The sequence below is a fragment of the Gossypium arboreum genome, chromosome 7 (assembly GCF_025698485.1).
Source record: "Gossypium arboreum isolate Shixiya-1 chromosome 7, ASM2569848v2, whole genome shotgun sequence".
In the NCBI taxonomy this organism is placed as follows: Eukaryota; Viridiplantae; Streptophyta; class Magnoliopsida; order Malvales; family Malvaceae; genus Gossypium; species Gossypium arboreum.
The window spans coordinates 18,314,471-18,335,239 of NC_069076.1; the positions used below are offsets into that span (position 1 = coordinate 18,314,471).

The 20,769-nt window shown below is 33.0% G+C and overlaps 1 protein-coding gene across 2 annotated transcripts; it reads right to left on the reverse strand.

The window, feature by feature from the left end:
• Positions 1-740: 740 nt before the first annotated feature.
• On the reverse strand, positions 741-10,142 carry LOC108454180 (uncharacterized). Of its 2 annotated transcripts, none has more exons than XM_053030931.1 (11): positions 9,744-10,142; positions 7,870-8,552; positions 7,737-7,770; positions 6,749-7,049; positions 6,227-6,674; positions 6,091-6,139; positions 5,397-5,522; positions 3,358-3,462; positions 3,139-3,230; positions 2,892-3,045; positions 741-1,396 (listed from the first exon to the last, which is right to left on the reverse strand). In XM_053030931.1, the coding sequence occupies exons 1-11, from the start codon at positions 9,879-9,881 to the stop codon at positions 1,133-1,135; spliced, it is 2,394 nt and encodes a 797-aa protein (XP_052886891.1). In that variant the 5' UTR covers positions 9,882-10,142; the 3' UTR covers positions 741-1,132. The 2 variants fall into 2 exon arrangements, with proteins under 2 accessions (XP_052886891.1, XP_052886892.1); XM_053030932.1 differs by having other exon boundaries at positions 7,870-8,413; positions 9,744-9,847.
• Positions 10,143-20,769: the final 10,627 nt, after the last annotated feature.

The following is a 20,769-nucleotide window of genomic DNA, read 5'->3' on the forward strand; positions in this document are numbered from 1 at the left end:
GATCAAAATAGAATAAACTCTATTTAGAGTAATCTTGAATATAATTTACCCTTAATTTTTTAATTCCACGTGGATGAATTTTTATAGATAACCAAATTGTGAGGTTAGCTACTTAAAACTCGTGAAAGAGAGTGAAGGTCACATTTTATAATCGAATTTTTTGATAGCCTAAAAGAGGTTCTGCTGAAAGAACCAACCATACATAGGGCCCTGCAACATGCATCCCTACCGAAAAGAAGTTCGATTTTCCAAACGACTGTAACTTTGAGACCAAAAATCAAAATATCTTTTGGAGAGAGATAAAGTTCAATTAATTCAGGAATTCGTATAAACTTATTAAATCGAATTAAAAAGACCAGCTGAATCATATTTTATAAAATTTTAATATTTTATATAGTTTTTTAAAAATTTTATGAACTTTTAATCAGACCAATTCAACTGCAAGTCCGATTCCAAAAACATTGTTTTGAACCAAAACCCAGCTGGTCCAATTTAATGACCCTATTCAAGAGTCACTGATTCTATCTTATTAGTGTGTAGAGCTAGGAAAGTTGCATGTTGGCATTGCGATGCATATTTGGTTTTAGAGATTTGCACATGAATAACAAAAGGAGCCTAAAACAAAAGACTATTTAGAAGCCCTAAAATCTCCCTATCCACCACAACTAGCATATCCTCGAAAACCATAGGGAGTGAAGTGTTTGGGAAATCCTGAGAGCAAAACAACATTATGAGCAACATTTGCAAGTCAACATGTAAACTTATATTAAAAATATAAACAGGAAGATTTGTGTTTCTGAACCTTACATTCAGTGTTAACCTAAAACAGATTCTAATGTGTTTGTGTGTCTTTGTCTACTCCAAATATCTTGCATCTGAACTTTACCAAAGAAGTAAAATTAAAGAATAAACTAAATGAAGGCAGAGCATACACAAGAAAACTGGAGGATCCACAACTTCCTACCTTACCTAGATAAATATATGGAAGTAATTGTCAAATAGACATTTCCTACTCTAAGAGAACATGAAAACTGGGGTTTGAGCTCTTCTGTCACTGGCTGATTGCATAATAGCTTTGCACAAATTTCTTTGTGCCATGATAAATATTGTGTTCTGGGGGTCAAATCTCTAATCAAAGTTCCGTTTTAATCTGTGTTTGCTCACTGTCCTCTTCGATGACATCCTCTACAAGACTAGAAGCGACAATAGTTCCACCGTTATATGCATCTACTAGCAGCTTTCCTATTTTTGATCTCCATTCCGAGCTGTCGCTCTCATTTTTTCTATCATGGACAACTCTGTCACAGTAATTGAGCATTGTTCCCAAGCCAGTATTTGGGACCCAACCATACTGCATTAACACCTTTGCCTCACCTTCACTCAAGTCTTCGCCAACCTGAACAAAAATTAAGACAAAAATACTCGAGTGAAACATATAACCATATCAACTGACATAGAGATGCAGTCAGTGCTGCTTAGAGATGCAGTCAGTGCTGCTTCCTTACTCTTCAAATTGCACACACGCAAAAAAAAAAAAAAAAACAAACTGTCAAACTGACTGTCAATTTCCATATCATGTTTAGCTACAATCTTAGAAAAGAGAAACCTAGAAAAAAAGGATGCCTGACATACTAGTCAATTTCCTGCAATCAAGCTTAGAAAGCTCTGTTCTAGAAAGAAGAAAAAAAGCAAGGCTAACGAAATTATAGCCCAATTATCCATGAAGAGTTATTTCTAGAAAACAAATGAATTACTGTCACACAACTGAACATCTAGTCAAGCATGTGAACTAATAAAACCCAAATCAATATTACCCTTTCTTTTCTATATTCCAAACTCATTTTTTTCTAATATAAATTAACAAGGAATGGAGGAACATTCTCTTGGTAGCATCCAAGGAACGCAAAGCCTTAAAAGAAATCTATGATTTTTTTCATCCAATCTAAAAGAAAATGTAAACCTAAAAGAACAAAGTACCTAATATTACTTTCAACATGAAAAAAGAAAATGGTGATACAACAGACAGCCTTCACAAAGAATCACAATTAGTTGTTGGTAGAATCTTAATTCTGAAAACCTCAAAAAGTGATCATATTTGTGATGATCTCAAGCTAGGAATTTCATATAGGCCTTTTCATAGTCTATTAAAATAAAAATTATGATAGGCTTCCTCCAGATCCTCTGAAAAAAAAGATTCTACGCACTAGAATAGATCAAGTAACAATGAAAAGGAAACAATTCAGTCTACATGCAGATTACTAAACCAATGCTTTAGAAAATAATAAAAGAAAGCCTACTCTTCGGGTTTATGTACAATGATTAAACAAAGCCTTTCCCACATATTCTCCTAAATTGGTGCCTCCCCACCTTATTGGACATTTGTTTTTAATATTATCCTCTCTTATATACCTAAGTATTCTCATCTCAACTACATTCCCATCTTTTGTGCATGCTGTTACTTTGCAGCCTCAGAACTCAATGCCTTTTAGCATTGAACATTTTATCACCGTCATATAAAATTTTTCATTGAGTTTATAAGATCTTTGGCAGTCAAAAAGAACCCTAATACACTTTCTATTTCATCCAACATATTAGGATCCTATGTTGACATCTTCATCAATTTTACCATCCTTCTAATGTGTAACCAAGTTATTAAAACTCATCATTTTATGGTAAATCTTTATCTAAAATATAACAAAATAAGCAATCATAAAATTTCTCCTTTTATAATGTTATAACTAGTCCCCTTTTCATAATTATGATAGTAAATTACAAATTGCTCTAAAAAAGGAGAAAAGTTTATAAAATGAATAACTCAATTTGCCAAGATCTCCAACTATTCTGACCAAAAAAAATAGAAACAATCTAAGATAAAATGAATGAATTATTACCGATAATGGTTTGTTCTCAATCAGCGTTATCCTGCCACACCTAGTAAGCTTCATGGCAGTCACCAATCTCATCACCTGCCAACCAACAGGTAAGGAATCTAACAGCTCAAAGAAGTATGTTGCATAACCATATTCTGGACGTTCAAGTACAATTCTGCAATCAGGAAAACATAAAAATATTCATCAACCAAAATAATAAATAGCAATTGTAGACTTATAAACATAACTCATGATGCTGATTATTCACCTGTGGTGTCTTTTAAAGACAAATATAAATGATTGAAGATCCCGGCACCAACCCCATTCAACTGGCCATCTACGGAACTGCAGATAACGTGTCTGAAAGAGTAGGAAAAATAGAAAATGTTCAAAAAATTATAATTAAATGAGCATTTAACAACTGAAAATGAAAAAGTTTACTATTAAACAGAGACTCAAGATATTGATGTTGAACGAAGCTTTTTACCTGCTCCACAAGTGAGAATAGGCAAGCCAAGCAATAACTAGGTTTTGAGCCCTTAGCACATCGTATAGAAGAAAACTTTAAAAAATGGCTGCGCTGAGAGAAAAGCTGTCCCAAACATCATAGAAAAGCTAAAATCAGAAGCCTTTTGGAAGGAAAAGCATTAAAAGCCAAAGTGGTAAAGAGAAGATATCTTGAAAACTATAGAAATTTCAGTTCATTGATAATGAACATCCCTGCTCTATTTAATTAAAATGTGGTGCATGGAGTATTGTCCTTTTCATATTCAAAGAGAAAATGTTGTCAAAGGGTACAAGGGGCAATTTTGAGGCTAGACCCTTATATTGCCTCAAGCACAAGGCACTAGTCTGGGTGAAGTGACGCTCTATATGCATGTCTTGTGTGGGTGTGTGTATAAAATACGCTTAAGATGTATAACCATGATAATAAAATGCTGTTCAGTTGACCTACAAAACATGCAAGTTTCTTGGTTGGCCAATATGAATGATTTCCTTTTGGTCCTCTATCTCTGTTGTTGAATACTCAAACATTTAGAACTAGAAAGTTTGATATTATCCCCTTTCTTACTATTAAAGGAAAATCTAATGAAAATGAAGTTAAAACTAAAAGAAATCAAAGAGAACTTCAATCAGGTGGCCTTTTCTTTATAATCATCGCCTTACAAAAGTTCAGGTGCATCAAGCTTGCACCTAATCAATTGTGCCTCACCCAAAAGAGTTTGAGATGTCTTTGTTGTCTAGTGCTAAGGCAGAAGGCGTAGGCGTGCCTAGGCACACACCTCGACAACACTAGAGAAACTATAGAAGAAATGCTTCCTAGATGCCCATTTTAGAGTTAAATGAAAACTACAAACTTCAAATTTCTTTAGAACTTAAGGTGTGCCTCTTAAACCTGAATAAACCATCGACAAAAAATAGATACATTTTCATCATATAATGTCTACATGCATGCATAAATATATGAAATAACAAAATAAGTTTACAACTTCCTATCCTGGACAATTCAAACTGATCCTACCAGATCACAATTATCAGTAGTAAAGACCGAAAAAGGAATTTGAACTGCACAAATCATTTCAGACCACTAAGAGTCATTTGGTTAAGGTTTTCTTCCAAACTAAAACCAAGTTGAACTTATGCCAGGAAGTGCAAAATAAAAAGTTCCTCCACGCGTCCAACTTTAATGCAGAATAAAATTCTCAAGCCTTATACCACTCAATTCATTATTAGCCATAAGCAGAAAAGGAGTGTCTTTCCATTTCAAATACAACTTAAAAGCATATTCAAATAGAATATTTCTTAGCAATGATTGGGAAAAAATACTATTAAATCTAAATTGATCAGTGAAAGTGAAAGTGATATAGACAAATAAACCGAAACTTAAAATCCAGAAAATATCAATAATACATCAATAGAGTCCCCTTGATTTATCATAACTTCACCTAAACCCTAATAAAATGCAAAATATCGATTGTAAAGATGGATTTAAACTGTGGGCACAGACGTGTTTTTAGTTGTATCGCATTAATCACAATTGCGGATATAATAGATGCTACTATGGTCAGTTGCGATAAACATCAACGGTAAATATCTGAAAAAGAGAGCTGAAATAACAAAAAAGAAGCCATAATGTCACGGTGCAGCACCTATTTAAATCTACCCTATAATTTAGAAAAGAAGTAAAATATTAGTTAACATGGAATAACCTATCACAATCAAACCCATAAAATGTAAAATAAAATCCTAAACAACTTAATCTCTAACAAGCATATCCAGAATTCTCCATCAGAACGTCTAGCTCCATTTTAAATCAACAGAAGTTCACTTTACTTGTTGGCTTATGTTGAATAAACCAAACATTAGCACTTAGTTTTTCAACTTTTTGCAAGTATCTTAAGAAATCAATCTATCAAACTGCGTTGAAGAAAGCATCAAAGTGCATGGACAAAAGAGAACACAAAACAGCACAAAACAAGTGTAAAAGGCAACAGCAAATGAATTTTCAATCTCATATCCTTCAACCTTTGTCATCACAGCTTCAAGCTCTGAGAAGCTATCTTCGTTGAATGATTCATCTAAGGCATCGTAATTCTCTGACTCCCCGTAAAGCTTAATTTCATCAACTGACACACCTTGATCACGCAACACCTGCAACTGAAATATTTTAGAAACCAGAAGATGAAAATGCAGCCTTAGTACCTTCAAATAGGGGTAATATTGGTTTGGTTTGGTCAGATTTTTTGGACTTTTCAAACCATCCATAATTCAGCTTGGTTCTTGGTTTTTCCATTTTCATTTTTCGTTTGGGATTTTCAGACTTATTTTGACAATATGAGCTTTGTTTTATGGCTTTTAAATATTATTTGGCAAAGTTTTAGTCTTTCTTATAAATATTTCTGAAAAACAATAATTTTCAAGTAAATAAAAATAATCAATAACTTTTATATGGTTTTTTTTTTTGAAATATATTTTTATATAAAACTTTTAAGTTATTTTCACTATTTTAAAGATAAAATATTGAATTTTATATCATAAAAATAAAAATAATTATAATTAAATAAAAATCAAATTCGGTTCGATTTTGGGTAACCAAAGTTTTTTAACTTGCATTCCATAAACTGTTCAAACACTTCAGTTTAGGTTGTTTTTACCAGCCAATTGATATTTCTACAGAAAACCAACCCTGCCATAAAGAAAGTATAATAAAATACGGTACCTTGAGAAGTTCAGGTGCATCTTCTTCTAATGCTGTTACAACCGAATCCCTGCAAATTTTCACAAGCAAAGATCCTGAGGGACCAATTACTGAGACCAAAAGCTAAGAGTGTAAATAAAACAATGGCAGATCCTACGTGGCAGTCTTCTTTCTACTCCTTGGACGGCTTATCATTATAGGTTTGGCAGGTTCTGAAACAAAGAGGCTACATCCAAAGGCAGCAGGCTCACTTTGGCCCAAGCACCCAAAATTGTTGGAAAAGTTCAATTTAAAATCCTCAAATGGTGTAAGCAGCTTCATCCGATCTCGAAATAGCATATGGTCTATCCCATCAGAGATGTCCTCTTCACACTTTACTGATACCATGTTACCAAAAGTGCTCCTCTCTGGGTTTTGCAAGTTACTATAATCTAATGGTTCAACTTTCACTTTGACCGAAGTATTCAAAGCTGAACTGCATATATTTGTACTTGCAGGAACAGAATCATCTCCATCACGCAATGTAAACTCCATTGATGTTCTCTGAGAGGGACAAACTATGTTGCTATCTCCCATTCTTTGTCCTGACCTATCAGATTTAGTCCCTACACAACAACCAGGCAATAGTTAATGTTGTTACCTGTAACAGACAGCCCACGAAGAATATAAATCGATGTACCAGAGGAAGAAGTTCTTTGAAAATTAGAAGCACTTCTGTTAGGTATGTCATTATATTCAATTCCACTCAACCAGGATTTTACATCAACATACTGAAGCTTTTCTTTGTTCCTCCAAGCAGAGTCTTCCAAACTAGATGAATCATTTGCTGAAAAACCAGAAAGATTGGCAGCATTTCTTATAGGAATATCATTAAATTGATTTTGAGCTGTTAAACATTCTCCATTAATAGGCTGAAGCTCTTGTTTAATGCTCCTGGTAGAATTAGCTATAGTATCTTCTCTCAACCCCACAGGGATGCCCTGTGTACCATTAATTGACATAAAAAGTAGAAAATAGCAAAAATAAATACTTCAAAAAGGAGAAGGAAAATGCCTGAATTTGAGCATACATTACATTACTCAAACAGCAGGATCAACACATCGACCATTCCAGCTAAGAAACCAAAGTTCAGACCTCCAAAAATATAATTATCCCGGTGAACCATAAACAGTAGAGAAATGTCGACCCCCAAAAAAATACAGAAGCAACAAATCTTGCATTAAACATCTACTCAATCATTGTATAAAAGAGGTTAGGGGAATAAAGAAGAAAGTAAACAAGAAAATGATAAAAACCGAAAGTTTCCCCATAAACTGGTAGTAGCCATGAATAAGAACTACCATGTAGTGAGCATGTCCAGAACTCTTTGAAGACAACAGAGGCTTTACTTCCAACATTAAAAAAACAAAAGATAATTTACCTCTAGAACAGGTTTTGGCGATTCCAGTTAGGCAAGAGAAGAGCAAGCAAGGAGGGAAAAAAACTCATATTCAACTTTTTTTCCCGTTTAATCCTTGTCTTCATAGGAAGAGGGTATGTAAAACAAATAAGTAAAAGACATAAAACTGAAAATGACATTTTCCCGTCAACATGGTTTATAACTAGTTAACTACTAGTGCATTCTTGCATGATCATACTTCCAAATTCAAAAATGGAAGACAAATTACCTTTACAGCTGGCTTTTCCAATTCCATAAATTTCCTGGAAAGTTATAAATAAGAACAGTGGCAAATTCAAAAAGTATAACATATTAACCCAAATTCTAACTTGGAATAAGCAATAATCACCAGCGAGAAGCACCTTTTTAGAAGCAATTTTCTTCTGTCTTTCAATACAATGTGGTCAAGTTCACCAAATGTAAAGTCACTGAGCTTTTTATCCATCATATTCACACCCGTAACACCAGTACTGGCAGAATTATTTGTATCCTCATTTGATAAACTCAACAGCATGTTATCAGCACAGACAACTTTTTCAATAGTAGAAAAATCTGAAGACAGAGGCACATCAAAATTGATCTTCTCCTGTTCAGAAGCATCAGATTGATTACCTTTCGGGTGGTCAGATTCACTTCCTTGGCTGTTACCATTTATAGGCAAATCTACATCTTGGCAAGAAGTTATAACACCAGTAGTAGCAGAACTATTTGCATCTTCTTTTGATAAACTAGGCAGCATTTTATCAGCACAGTCAACATTGATAACACCAGGAACATTTGACGGCACTGGATTTGGTGGCAGAAAGACACCGGCATTAATTTGCAATCTGGAAGCATCAGCATTAGCTTCAGTACCTGTCAGCTCATCTGCTTGATGTCTTTCACTGTTGACATTTATAGGCAAACCTACATCATGGCAAGAAGAGGCCTGCTGAGAATCTTGAGAAAATGCAGCAGAATCTAATGGATCTTTGTTAGTTGCAACTTCAATAGCACCAGAAGTAACTTTGTAATTAGGACTATCTTTTGCCAAATGCTGATCCACCTGATCTCGGGCAGAGCAAGGAGGGAGAGAGAGAGGGCGCATGTCAATCTCCAATATATATAACATGGGGAAAAAAAAAAAAGAAACACGCAAACAAGAGAGTCAAAAGAGCATGATAGCCTTTTTCTCTGACCAGAAATAACTAATTTAAAAGTCAGATAAATGACAATACTTATAGTTTTATTTCATTTTTCATCCAACTAATAGTCAAGTTCATTTCAACTGCTGAAGATGAAAGCTCAAGCTTACTTACACCAAGATGTTCCAAGCAAATTCACTCTAGCTCAACAGATGTATTTCACCTCACATGATAAGCCATTAGATTAACTAAACTGAACAGCCAGAGAAAATAGAACTTTAATTAAAAAAGAAACCAGATGAACTAAGAAGTTCCATTTTCCAGTTACCCTTTGGGCTTCATTTTGCTCCATACTAAGTTATGAAACAATGTCAATGGGAAAAGGCAATTATGATACAAAGGTAGATCTGTTCCCTTCTTACCAACCTACTAATAACTCAAGGGAACAAGGGAGGAGTGAGAAAATAAAGAAACAGAGAAGAAAAATAGATTACGTACGTAATTTCAGATCCTAGATCAATGGATTAACTAAGGAGCAATTTTAAGTTACAATCACAAACCCCAGGCCCTAGGCTTTAGGGAATTGAGTAAAAAGATATATATATACCTGCAGACACTAAATAAAAGAGAACAAATATGCATGCCTCTCTATGGATCCTACCCCTCTTCTTATGTTTTAACCAAAATGAACTCATGCCACTCACCTCCGAAGTTCAAGAGCAATATCATAAGTAATAACAATAACATGTCTGCTCCCAGAACCTTGAAAGAATTCAAGCTTTGATGGGCATACAAGTGTGAGAACAGTAATTTTCCCAAGATAAACAATTGCTAGGAAAAAGAAAATTGTCCAATAACCCCAAAAAAGACAAAATCATCTGAAACCACATTCTTATTCACTCTGTCATTCCCTTTTGTTTTCATTAACTAAGCATACATCACAATCTCCCACTGCTTCAAACTTTATCACAAATAGAAGTAACGACTAACTCAGTATTACAGTCATAAACTCTAAAATCCCATTTTTATGCAGTCAAAGATAAAGCCAATATGAACAATGCAACACAAAAACTAATAATTCAATGAAATAAAATAATAATTTAAACAATCACCAGGCAACTGGAGGTTTCGACTAGATTTTCGAACGGGACGGTGGGAGAAAGTAACAATTTTCGCCTTGTTGATAAAGGAACATGTTCAAGCAACTCGACAAATTCACCTTCCGGAAGGCAAAGACTTAGACAAGCCATGGATTTCTGTTTCGGTACATCAAAAATCTAAAAAAAAAAAGATGAGAAATTAACTATCGCATTAAAAGGAAAACAAAAGCTTTAATTCTTGGCTTCCATAATTTCAGGTTCTAAAAGGGAAACAAAAAAGAAATAAATAAAATGGCGGTGAGTGTTGAAACATGAAAGTTTGATTGGCAGGGGAAGAGGGAGAGGAGGGATAAAGTTGTAGTGTAAAAATAATATGGAGTTCATGGGTCGCCCAGGTTTAAAACATCCTATTAAATCATTATCGGAATTCGGAAATTAATAATTAATTAACCCATTATACTTAGTTAATAAATCAAAAATTATTTCGTCTTCTAATCTAAAATAGCAACTAATTGAGCTTATAAAGCTGATACTCTAATTTCAATTCAGCCACCCAATTTTTAAAAAATAAAAAATAAAGTATTTTAACCATTTTTCGTTTAAGATGTAAAGGAAAGATGACGGCCCCAATCTAAAACCCTAACTGAGTTGGACAGTAAAAGAAAAAGAAAATCAAAGAAAAAGAAAAGAATGAGAAAAAGAAAAAGAAGAAGAGGAAAAGGAGGAGAAGAAGAGAAAAAAAATTCTAGAATAGTTTAGCAGCAGAATAAGGTTGTGGATCGCAACAACGACGGTGGGACAAGCTTCACAAAAAACAGTTCTAGTGCCAAGAATTGTCAAGAGCTTTTCTTTGTTGCATTCGGCCAAATGCACCATCTCATCTCATTTTAAGTTATCTCTATTTTTTCTTTTTCTTCTTTTTCTTTTTCTTCTTGTCACAGTTGAGTTCAAACTGATGGTCCTTGCATTTTGGAGGTTGGGTTGGTAATAAAAAAAGGTAGCTCATTGTGACATTTTTCACAAATAGTTGGGTTGCAATATTTGTTTCTAGTTTTGGTGGCACAAGATTGGAAGCTATGGTTTGGTGACATAACAATGGCGACCACGAGGGCATAGATTGGAAGTTGTGGCTTGGGATTGGGTATGGCAGAATCTGGACGGGGAGAGATTGAAAGGTAGAGAATGAGACAAAAGAGATTGACGGTAGAGTGAAGCAAATCACCATATTTGAAAACAAAGATTATTAGGATGGAGAAGAAGAAGTATAAACATATTGGGTCATTTATGCAAAAAGTAAAAATATTGGGTCATTTATTAAAAAATGGAAAAGGAAAGACGGAAAAAAATAGTCATTCAACTTTGCCTCGTCCAACATGGCAAGTTAACTAGCGACATCAGCTATCCCGTTAAGCCTATGACAGATAATGTTAATGGGTAACTAATTTGTCACTTTTCAATAATGTTAGTGACTGATTTATTATTTTTTAAAGTTGAGTGACTGAATTGAAATTAAAGTGATTATTTTGTCAGTTACATCAAAGTTGAGTAATTGTTGATGTAATTTACCTTAATTCTTTTAGTCAATAAATTAATCTTTCAAATTTAACTTTTTCATAAAAGATGACGAATTTAAGACTAAAGGGTAAAAAAAGCCATTAGTAAAAAATCAATTGAGCCTTTATGAAAATGTACACCTAATTAAGCCCTCTATGATTCAAAAAAAAATCAATTGGCTCCTTTCACTAACAAAAATCGTTAGTTAACTGGATTAACCATTAACTGTGATGACATGGCTGACTAAAGCCACCAAAACTGCCATATGGCAGTATGTTGACATGGCGTGTTGACATAACAACCACGTAAGCAAAAATTAAAAAAATACTTTTTTGTTTTTGATGATGTGGCATGCTAGGTCAGCATGCAACATCAGCGTATTAGCATGTGACAATTTCTAGTAACTTTCATTAATCATGTTATTACTATTAATGGTCAAATCAGACAATTAACGATTTTATTAATAGAAGGAGCTAATTGATTTTTTTTTTTGAATCATGAAGGACTCAATTGAATGTACTTTTTTTTCATATAGGCTCAATTAATTTTTTTTTATCGAGCTTTTTAACCCTTTAACCAAAAATTAAAATAGTTCTTAAGATAATGAAAAAATCTTAAAAACTTAAAAGAAAAATCAATCAATAAATTTAATAAAAAAATCAAACATATCGTTTCTTAACTTATATTGCTCAAATATCTTTATACAAGTGATTACTCATAAAAAAAAAGCTAAAAAAATTTATTGTGGATGTAACTAAAATCTAAAAATAAAACATGTTCTCAAAATACAAATATAAAAAAATTATAAAAGTTATAATTGTTAGCAAAATTTGAATGAAACGATTAGGATCAAACATCTTACCTGAAAATTACAGCAATTACACGACCTGAAGTTATAATATTTTTAGATATAATGGAAAAAACCTCCCCCTACTTCAATAAAATTTTCATTATTGTACATGCAATTTTAATTTATTTAATGTGGCACTTGAACTTTTATTCTATCTATCAATCTAGTACATTTCTCTAATAGCGTAAAATACTGATAAAAGTTGCCATGGGGATCAATCATATACTAAAACCTGTCATTATTTTACTTTAAACCAATTAAACCATTCTCTTAAAAGCAAAAAAAAAAAAATCTCTAATAAAATAAAGTTTTACGCAAATTTTTTTTTTTGGCCAAACAACATTTTCAGCTTTCACTCAAAAAGAAAAAAACCTCGAGCAACTACAAAAGTTTCAACTAAATTTGTTGCAATTATTGTAACAATTTGATTTTCAACGAGATTAGAAAGATTTAATTTTAAGCCCGAATTTATTAAATTGAGTTGGTTACAAATTAGAATTGACTAATTACGAGTCAAATACAAAATTGTAGGGTTAAATTTTTAAGTGGAATTAAATTAAATCGATTGTTAATTATAGTAAATGGGCTAAATTGCAAGTGTCATCACTAATGAGTTACAATTGAATAAATGTTGGAGGACTTAATTAGCAATTAAGTCAAGGACCTTGATGCAATAAACCATTATTATGACTTGATTAATGACCATTATTTTCGACTAAATTAAGTAATGTTAAATCTTAGCCATTAAATAAGGTGGAACAAGTGGTTTATTAAACATGATTAAGTTACTGTTATATATATAGCATTTGAGTGGGAGAGTATGATACCTTACACCTGACCCAGTCGCCAGGCTCGAATGAGTGACATCACATTAGATTGTCGAAGCAACTTATGTCAAACATACTCATTATTATATAAATAAATCACACTAAAACATATTAATCATGGTATAAATAATTAGGGAATTAATCAGGGTTTAATATGAGATTAGGGTTTGAATCCAAACTCTTTTTGTCAAATTTTAACAATATGTGTTGAGATTGGAAACTCTATGTCTCAAGAAGCTTCATTTTAAACTTGGAAATTTTGCTTCGATGATAGCATGTCTCGAGAAAAGGCTCTTCAAGTCTTGAGACTTGGTCTCGAGATAGATCTCCCATGTCTTCTTATTTTTAGCTTCTATGTTTGGATGTTTCAAGACAAGAGGTTTTTGTCTTGAGACCCAGAACAAGGTAAAATTGAAACCCAAAACAAAATAGTCACGAGTTGACTTCTGAGCTGAGCTATCGAGTTAGATGTTTAAAAACCTTTGATCTACTATATTACTCGATTTAGACCTACGCACAAAAACAAACATAATTGTACGTTGAGTAAACTATACTTAGTGGTGCTAACATATTTTGAATTTAATTATAAACATAATAAAATTGAAAAAACGAACTAAGTATCAAGATTAAACATATTAATCAGTAACCATTTCAATATCATCATCATTAATATGTATACTATTATATACCGATAATCCTTTACAAGATTCATAATCATTTATCATTCAATCATGTTCATACGAACAATTTGCTTGCTTACAAATAACACTGTTTCGATGTAGCCCAAGGTATTTTCATTTATTTTTACCATATCAATTTCATATATCATAGTGTCATTATTATTACATTTCAATAATACAAGTGTGCAACATATAATTTCACATTTTAATCTATATTAAAAAAATCAAACTCAAAGATGGATACTTGGATCAATCCACCAACACACCAGTATATGCATTGAAGTGTTAATTGAGCATAAATGCACCAACCTCACCAACCACTCTAGAATACACTTGGTCCCTTAGGGTATTTGAGCTGGTGATACATTCTCGACCCCTAGGGTATTAGAATCTATCACAGTATATACACATATAGTGCTAAACCTCTCACCTATGAAAATGGACCTTATGACATGCCAATTATACTTAACTCTATTCGACAACGTTATGTTGGATATGGTACCCTAAGTGTAGTGTTTTTTGTTTATGTACACTTATATTTTTCCGAACAAATTGGTTTAATAAAAAAATTCCATAAATTACATTAATAACCATGTATATCATCCTCAATGGTTTTCGTAGGTCAAGCAAATATTGACTTATTGGTTATCTAATGTTTAAAAAATACTAAGAGGTGTTACGTGGTCAGATCGTAATACGAAAAGAGAATTTATATTAGTAGATGTCTAATCAGAAATGAGAAAACTGATTGAGAGACTAATATGTTATTTACCAAGTCCAAACTGAGGAGATGCTTTGCCTTGGGCATCAGAGCAAATGACTCCCAGTAGAGAAAGACATAGATGTGACTGACTGGATTGACAATACATCAGATAGGACCTAAGTAGAATAGATCCTAAATCTGATTATGGATTTATTCACTTTCGACGTTCATAGTGTGTCATACCTTAATCTTGAGTGGATGATGGACTATGAATGCATGACACTTATACTTTGATGTAAGTAAAAGCATGAGTTTTGAATAGATAAGAAACCAAAAATTGGCGTGTGGGTATATGACTTTTTCAGTATGTAGCATCATTCACAATAGTGGAATTCATAACCCGAGATATAGGTAAATGATATCCTCTCATTGGCATTACATGATAGATAAAAAGTAAATATGACCATGGGTTGTTTTTCTTTGTGATAAATGACTTAATTACTATTTGATAGTAATTGAATTTTCATAAAGGAAGATGTAATGACTACAATGGGATGACATAAGATTATATTGAGGGAACGAATTTATCCTAAGGAGATTAAGGATATCCTATGAAACAAGGTCATTGGATGAACACTGATTGAGTAGCTTTCGTAATGAAATGTATTTGGGAGAGCTCAGTTAAGACACAATAATGGAATGAATTTGTGACTAAATGAGTTTATAATTAATAAGAGAAAAGTTAGAACTTAATTATAAATCATTTGAGCCTTAATTACGTAAGTCCAATCAGTCCCTTCGCTAACTTATTGAAACCAGAAATGAATTGCATATAGAATCAAATGAACAGAAATGAATTGAGATAATAAGGTTAGAGAAATAGGTTATATTCGGAAATGAATGTGATTTCTAACTAATCATGGAAATGGCTTGAGAGTTAATTTAAATTTTTGAATTATTATTTAATTAAATAATTAAAGTTCAAAATGAAATTAAATTAATTGGTCATTGCTAATCCATTGAATACTGAAAATTAAATATATGTCATCATAGATTCTTTTATGGTAAAGTTGCTATGACTTTAGCGGAATTAGAATTGGGTTGAGAAAATTATTTAATTTAAATTAATTTAATAAATAATATTTATTTTGAGAAATATAAAAATATGTATGGAGTTGGATTAAATTATAAGGTACTGAGTTAAAAGTCCAAGAAGCACGTATAATTGTACTCGATACAGAAGAGGCCCACGACCCCTTATAATATATATAAGGCGTGACAACCTGAGCTTATTTATATAGGGTTTGCTACCCCACTCTCCTAGTTGAACTAGGAGACTAGTTTTTCTATCAGATAAGTATTATTTGTATTCTACTAATTTAACTAGGATTCTTCTATCTCTCCCTATAAAAAGATGGCCTAGTAGGGCTAAAAAAATATAAAAGAAAATATGCAACTTTAAGATATTGTTATTCTACCCGAAAATAATGAGAATTTATTTTCTAAGTATAAATTCTATTTTCTGGGAATAACAATTCTATTGGTTTTTATTGAGAGAGAGAATTAATTTCCTATTGAAGCAATTCTACTGGTTTGAATCGTGATTGTTCAAGTCCACACTCGAAGTGATTTGTAGTACAATACTAGAGGAGAAGATTGTTCGGTTGAAAGCCGAGAACGTTTAGGATCCGTCTCGCACAAAGCATAGGTACTTTTTTTGGAAATTTTATTACTATAAATATCACAAATCGACTTGGTTTTCAAATTTTTATTTTTTCGTTGTGACAGAAAACATTTTTAAATAGGATTTTTTTACAAATAACATTGTTTTGGTGCACCTTAGGGTATTTGCATATATTTTACCATATTAATTCATAGATTATAGTTTCATTATCATCACATTTCAATAATACAAGTGTTCAGCATATAATTTCACATTTGAATCCCTATTATCTGAATCAGACTCAAGGATGGATATTCAGATCAATCTACCAACACAATAGTATACGAACTGAAGTGCTAATTAGGCATAAATGCACCGACCCCACCAAACACTCCAGAATAAACTTGTACCTCGAGGGTATTTGAGCTAGCGATATGTTCTTGACCCCTAGAGTATTAGAAACTATCACAATATATACGTGCATAGTGCTGGATCTCCAACCTATCAAACGTACCCTGTGACATGCCAATTATACCCATAACTCTATTCGACAACGTTAATAAGGAATATTTCATTATCAATGAACATAGTGTATGTTTCCATTAGAATAACAAACAATTATCACATAACAAGCATATACATATCCCAATAACATATCAAATAGTCACATGTCACATAGTAAGATATATACATACCTTTTGATCTTGTACAATATAATAATCTGTTCATTTCCATTCAATTATTGAACTAGGCATATATATATGTATATTGAAAATAAATTATGAAAGCACAAACCAAAAAAGAGGCTACTTGTCTAGAACTTTCACTTTTCTTTTATCTCTGGATGTCTCAACATTGTTTTTATCTACGTTCGCTAAATTTGATTATAGAAACTCATTAGGTTCACATATAAAAATAGAAACATAAAAACTTAATATAAAATGCAACCTATTCAATTTAGTTATTCAAAACCCTAATATTTGAAATACTCAAACCTCGCGTTTTACTCGATTGAATCTAAATCCGACTTCGAAAATATAGTATAGGGACCTCAAACTATCAATTTATAATATTAATTCCCAATAGCTTTCATTCTTTATAATTTAGTCCTTAATGTTTCAATAATGGCTTTCAAAGCTTTAAGCTTAAATTAGGCTTGCTCCTACATAACCCATTATCTTACTAACATAGCTCTCAAATGCATCAAGTTTAACAACTAAATTTTCTTAATTTCAACTCAAATTCATAATATTCTCTATAATGGTCACTTAGATTAATTCACATAATACCAAAATATAAACAATGGGTTAAATAGAACTAGTTTCATTGTAATGCCCGGAATAATTTATTTCTGATTCTGTAATTATTTGACACAAGTGTGTATCCTCTTCAGTGGTTAAGTGTTCTGGGTGTGTGTGAGAGGTCATGGGTTCAAGTCCCACTTTTGTCAATTTTGTTATTTTTGGATCCAAGCCTTATTCTTATTCAGTGGGATTTTATTAAAATGTCTGTTAACTCATATCAGAATGAGCCTACTGGTTCGAGTGGTAAGGGGGTTGGTGTGCTAGAGGTCTTGTGTTCGAATCTCTGCATGAGCAAGGGAGTTTATTTTTGACACAGTAGACTAAGAGTGGTTGGATAGGGATAGTATTCTAAAGTGGTTGAGATTGAGAGGTAAGTGGGAGAGATTTGAGGGATTGGGGGAGTTAATATGATATTATTTTTATTTTCTTTTCTTTTTCAAAATTTTCCTCTCTTTCTAGAAAAATTGACGCCGTTCTTCCCCATTTTTTTTCCTATTGAAGCAATTCTACTGGTTTGAATCGTGATTGTTCAAGTCCACACTCAAGTGATTTGTAGTACAATACTAGAGGAGAAGATTGTTCGGTTGAAAGCGAGAACGTTTAGGATCCGTCTCGACAAAGCATAGGTACTTTTTTGGAAATTTTATTACTATAAATATCACAAATCGACTTGGTTTTCAAATTTTATTTTTTCGTTGTGAAAACATTTTTAAATAGGATTTTTTACAAATAACATTGTTTTGGTGCACCTTAGGGTATTTGCATATATTTTACCATATTAATTCATAGATTATAGTTTCATTATCATCACATTTCAATAATACAAGTGTTCAGATATAATTTCACATTTGAATCCCTATTATCCGAATCGACTCAAGGATGGATATTCGATCAATCTACCAACACAATAGTATACTGAACCGAAGTGCTAATTAGGCATAAATGCACCGACCCCACCAAACACTCCGAATAAACTTGTACCTCGAGGGTATTTGAGCTAGCGATATGTTCTTGACCCTAGAGTATTAGAAACTATCACAATATATACGTGCATAGTCTGGATCTCCAACCTATCAAACGTCTCGTGACATGCCAATTATACCCATAACTCTATTCGACAACGTTAATAAGGAATATTTCATTATCAATGAACATAGTGTATGTTTCCATTAGAATAACAAACAATTATCACATAACAAGCATATACATATCCCAATAACATATCAAATAGTCACATGTCACATAGTAAGATATATACATACCTTTTGATCTTGTACAATATAATAATCTGCTCATTTCCATTCAATTATTGAACTAGGCATATATATATGTATATTGAAAATAAATTATGAAAGCACAAACCAAAAAAGAGGCTACTTGTCTAGAACTTTCACTTTTCTTTTATCTCTGGATGTCTCAACATTGTTTTTATCTACGTTCGCTAAATTTGATTATAGAAACTCATTAGGTTCACATATAAAAATAGAAACATAAAAACTTAATATAAAATGCAACCTATTCAATTTAGTTATTCAAAACCCTAATATTTGAAATACTCAAACCTCGCTTTTACTCGATTGAATCTAAATCCGACTTGAAAATATAGTATAGGGACCTCAAACTATCAATTTATAATATTAATTCCCAATAGCTTTCATTCTTTATAATTTAGTCCTTAATGTTTCAATAATGGCTTTCAAAGCTTTAAGCTTAAATTAGGCTTGCTCCTACATAACCCATTATCTTACTAACATAGCTCTCAAATGCATCAAGTTTAACAACTAAATTTTCTTAATTTCAACTCAAATTCATAATATTCTCTATAATGGTCACTTAGATTAATTCACATAATACCAAAATATAAACAATGGGTTAAATAGAACTAGTTTCATTGTAATGCCGAATAATTTATTTCGATTCGAATTATTTGACACAAGTGTGTATCCTCTTCATGGTTAAGTGTTCGGTGTGTGAGAGGTCATGGGTTCAAGTCCCACTTTTGTCAATTTTGTTATTTTGGATCCAAGCCTTATTCTTATTCAAGGGATTTTATTAAAATGTCAGTTAACTCATATCAGAATGAGCCTACTGGTTCGAGTGGTAAGGGGGTTGGTGTGCTAGAGGTCTTGTGTTCGAATCTCTGCATGAGCAAGGGAGTTTATTTTTGACACAGTAGACTAAGAGTGGTTGGATAGGGATAGTATTCTAAAGTGGTTGAGATTGAGAGGTAAGTGGGAGAGATTTGAGGGATTGGGGGAGTTAATATGATATTATTTTTATTTTCTTTTCTTTTTCAAAATTTTCCTCTCTTTCTAGAAAAATTGACGTCAGTTCTTCCCCCATTTTTTCTGGATTTTGTTCTTTTTCCAATTCTGCAAAACTGCGGTTGAATCTGTGTTTTTGAAATTTTTTTTCATTCTTTGTTCGACTGGTAAGTGAAGTTTTGGGTATTCTGTAACTTCTGTTCCCTAATAAGGGTTTGGGTATATCTATTGTTTGGTGGAACCGTGAGTAGTTAAGGATTGACTTCTACCAATTTATGTGCAGGAGAAGGCGGTGGTGAAGGAGAGTCACTCTGATGGTTTGAATCGTGTCATTCCTTGCTTTTTATCGATGGTAAGTTTTTGTGTTATTTCAGTATTAAGAGTTGATTCGTTAAATGATTGCTAAGTGGTCAGTGGATTACTGTTTTTTAGGTTTCGGAGTGCTTAGAGTTGCTGTCGGATTTAAATGAACCAGATGTGTACCTGAAACACAGAAATCGATATTCAGCAAAAGTTGAAAATTTGCTCTATCGACACCACACGGGCTTGTGGTTGCCCACGTAGATGGCCATGTGCAAGACACTACCGTGTGATCGAAGAAGGCGTGGCCGTACGCATGACACGGCTATATGGTGGCCAGAGTGTGGCCGTGTGAGCCACACGGGCTAGGCCAGGTTGGGCGTGTGGGCCCACACAAATGTGTCACACAGGCGTGTGGATCTTGGGCTAGGCTGTGTGGGCCACACGGGTAAGGCCAATTTGGGCGTGTTGGCCTACAGTGCATGTGGGCCCGTATTTCTGAAATTTATCCTAGGGTTGCACAGGTTGTTCTGATCGACTGTTGGCCTACTGTAGGGTCGGTAAGGGCTAACCAAACCCTAAAACAATGGATCTGATTGATTGCTATTCTGTTCTGAGTATGTTAATGCTATGCATGTCTGATTATTATGCTAGATGCATATCTGTTATCTGTATATAAACATGTTGAGCATGTTTAATCTATTATATCTGTATCTAATTTCTGTATCCATTTACCAGGGTAAGATCTGTATATGAGGAGGAAGTGTTCTGAGTGGCGATCATCGCTTATTTTTTGGTAGCTTGGCTGCACATTATCTAACTTGTGTCGTATTGGCATGATATAGTGTGTAGGGATGGGTGGGTATTTTTAACCCCACATGGTGTGTTGGGAT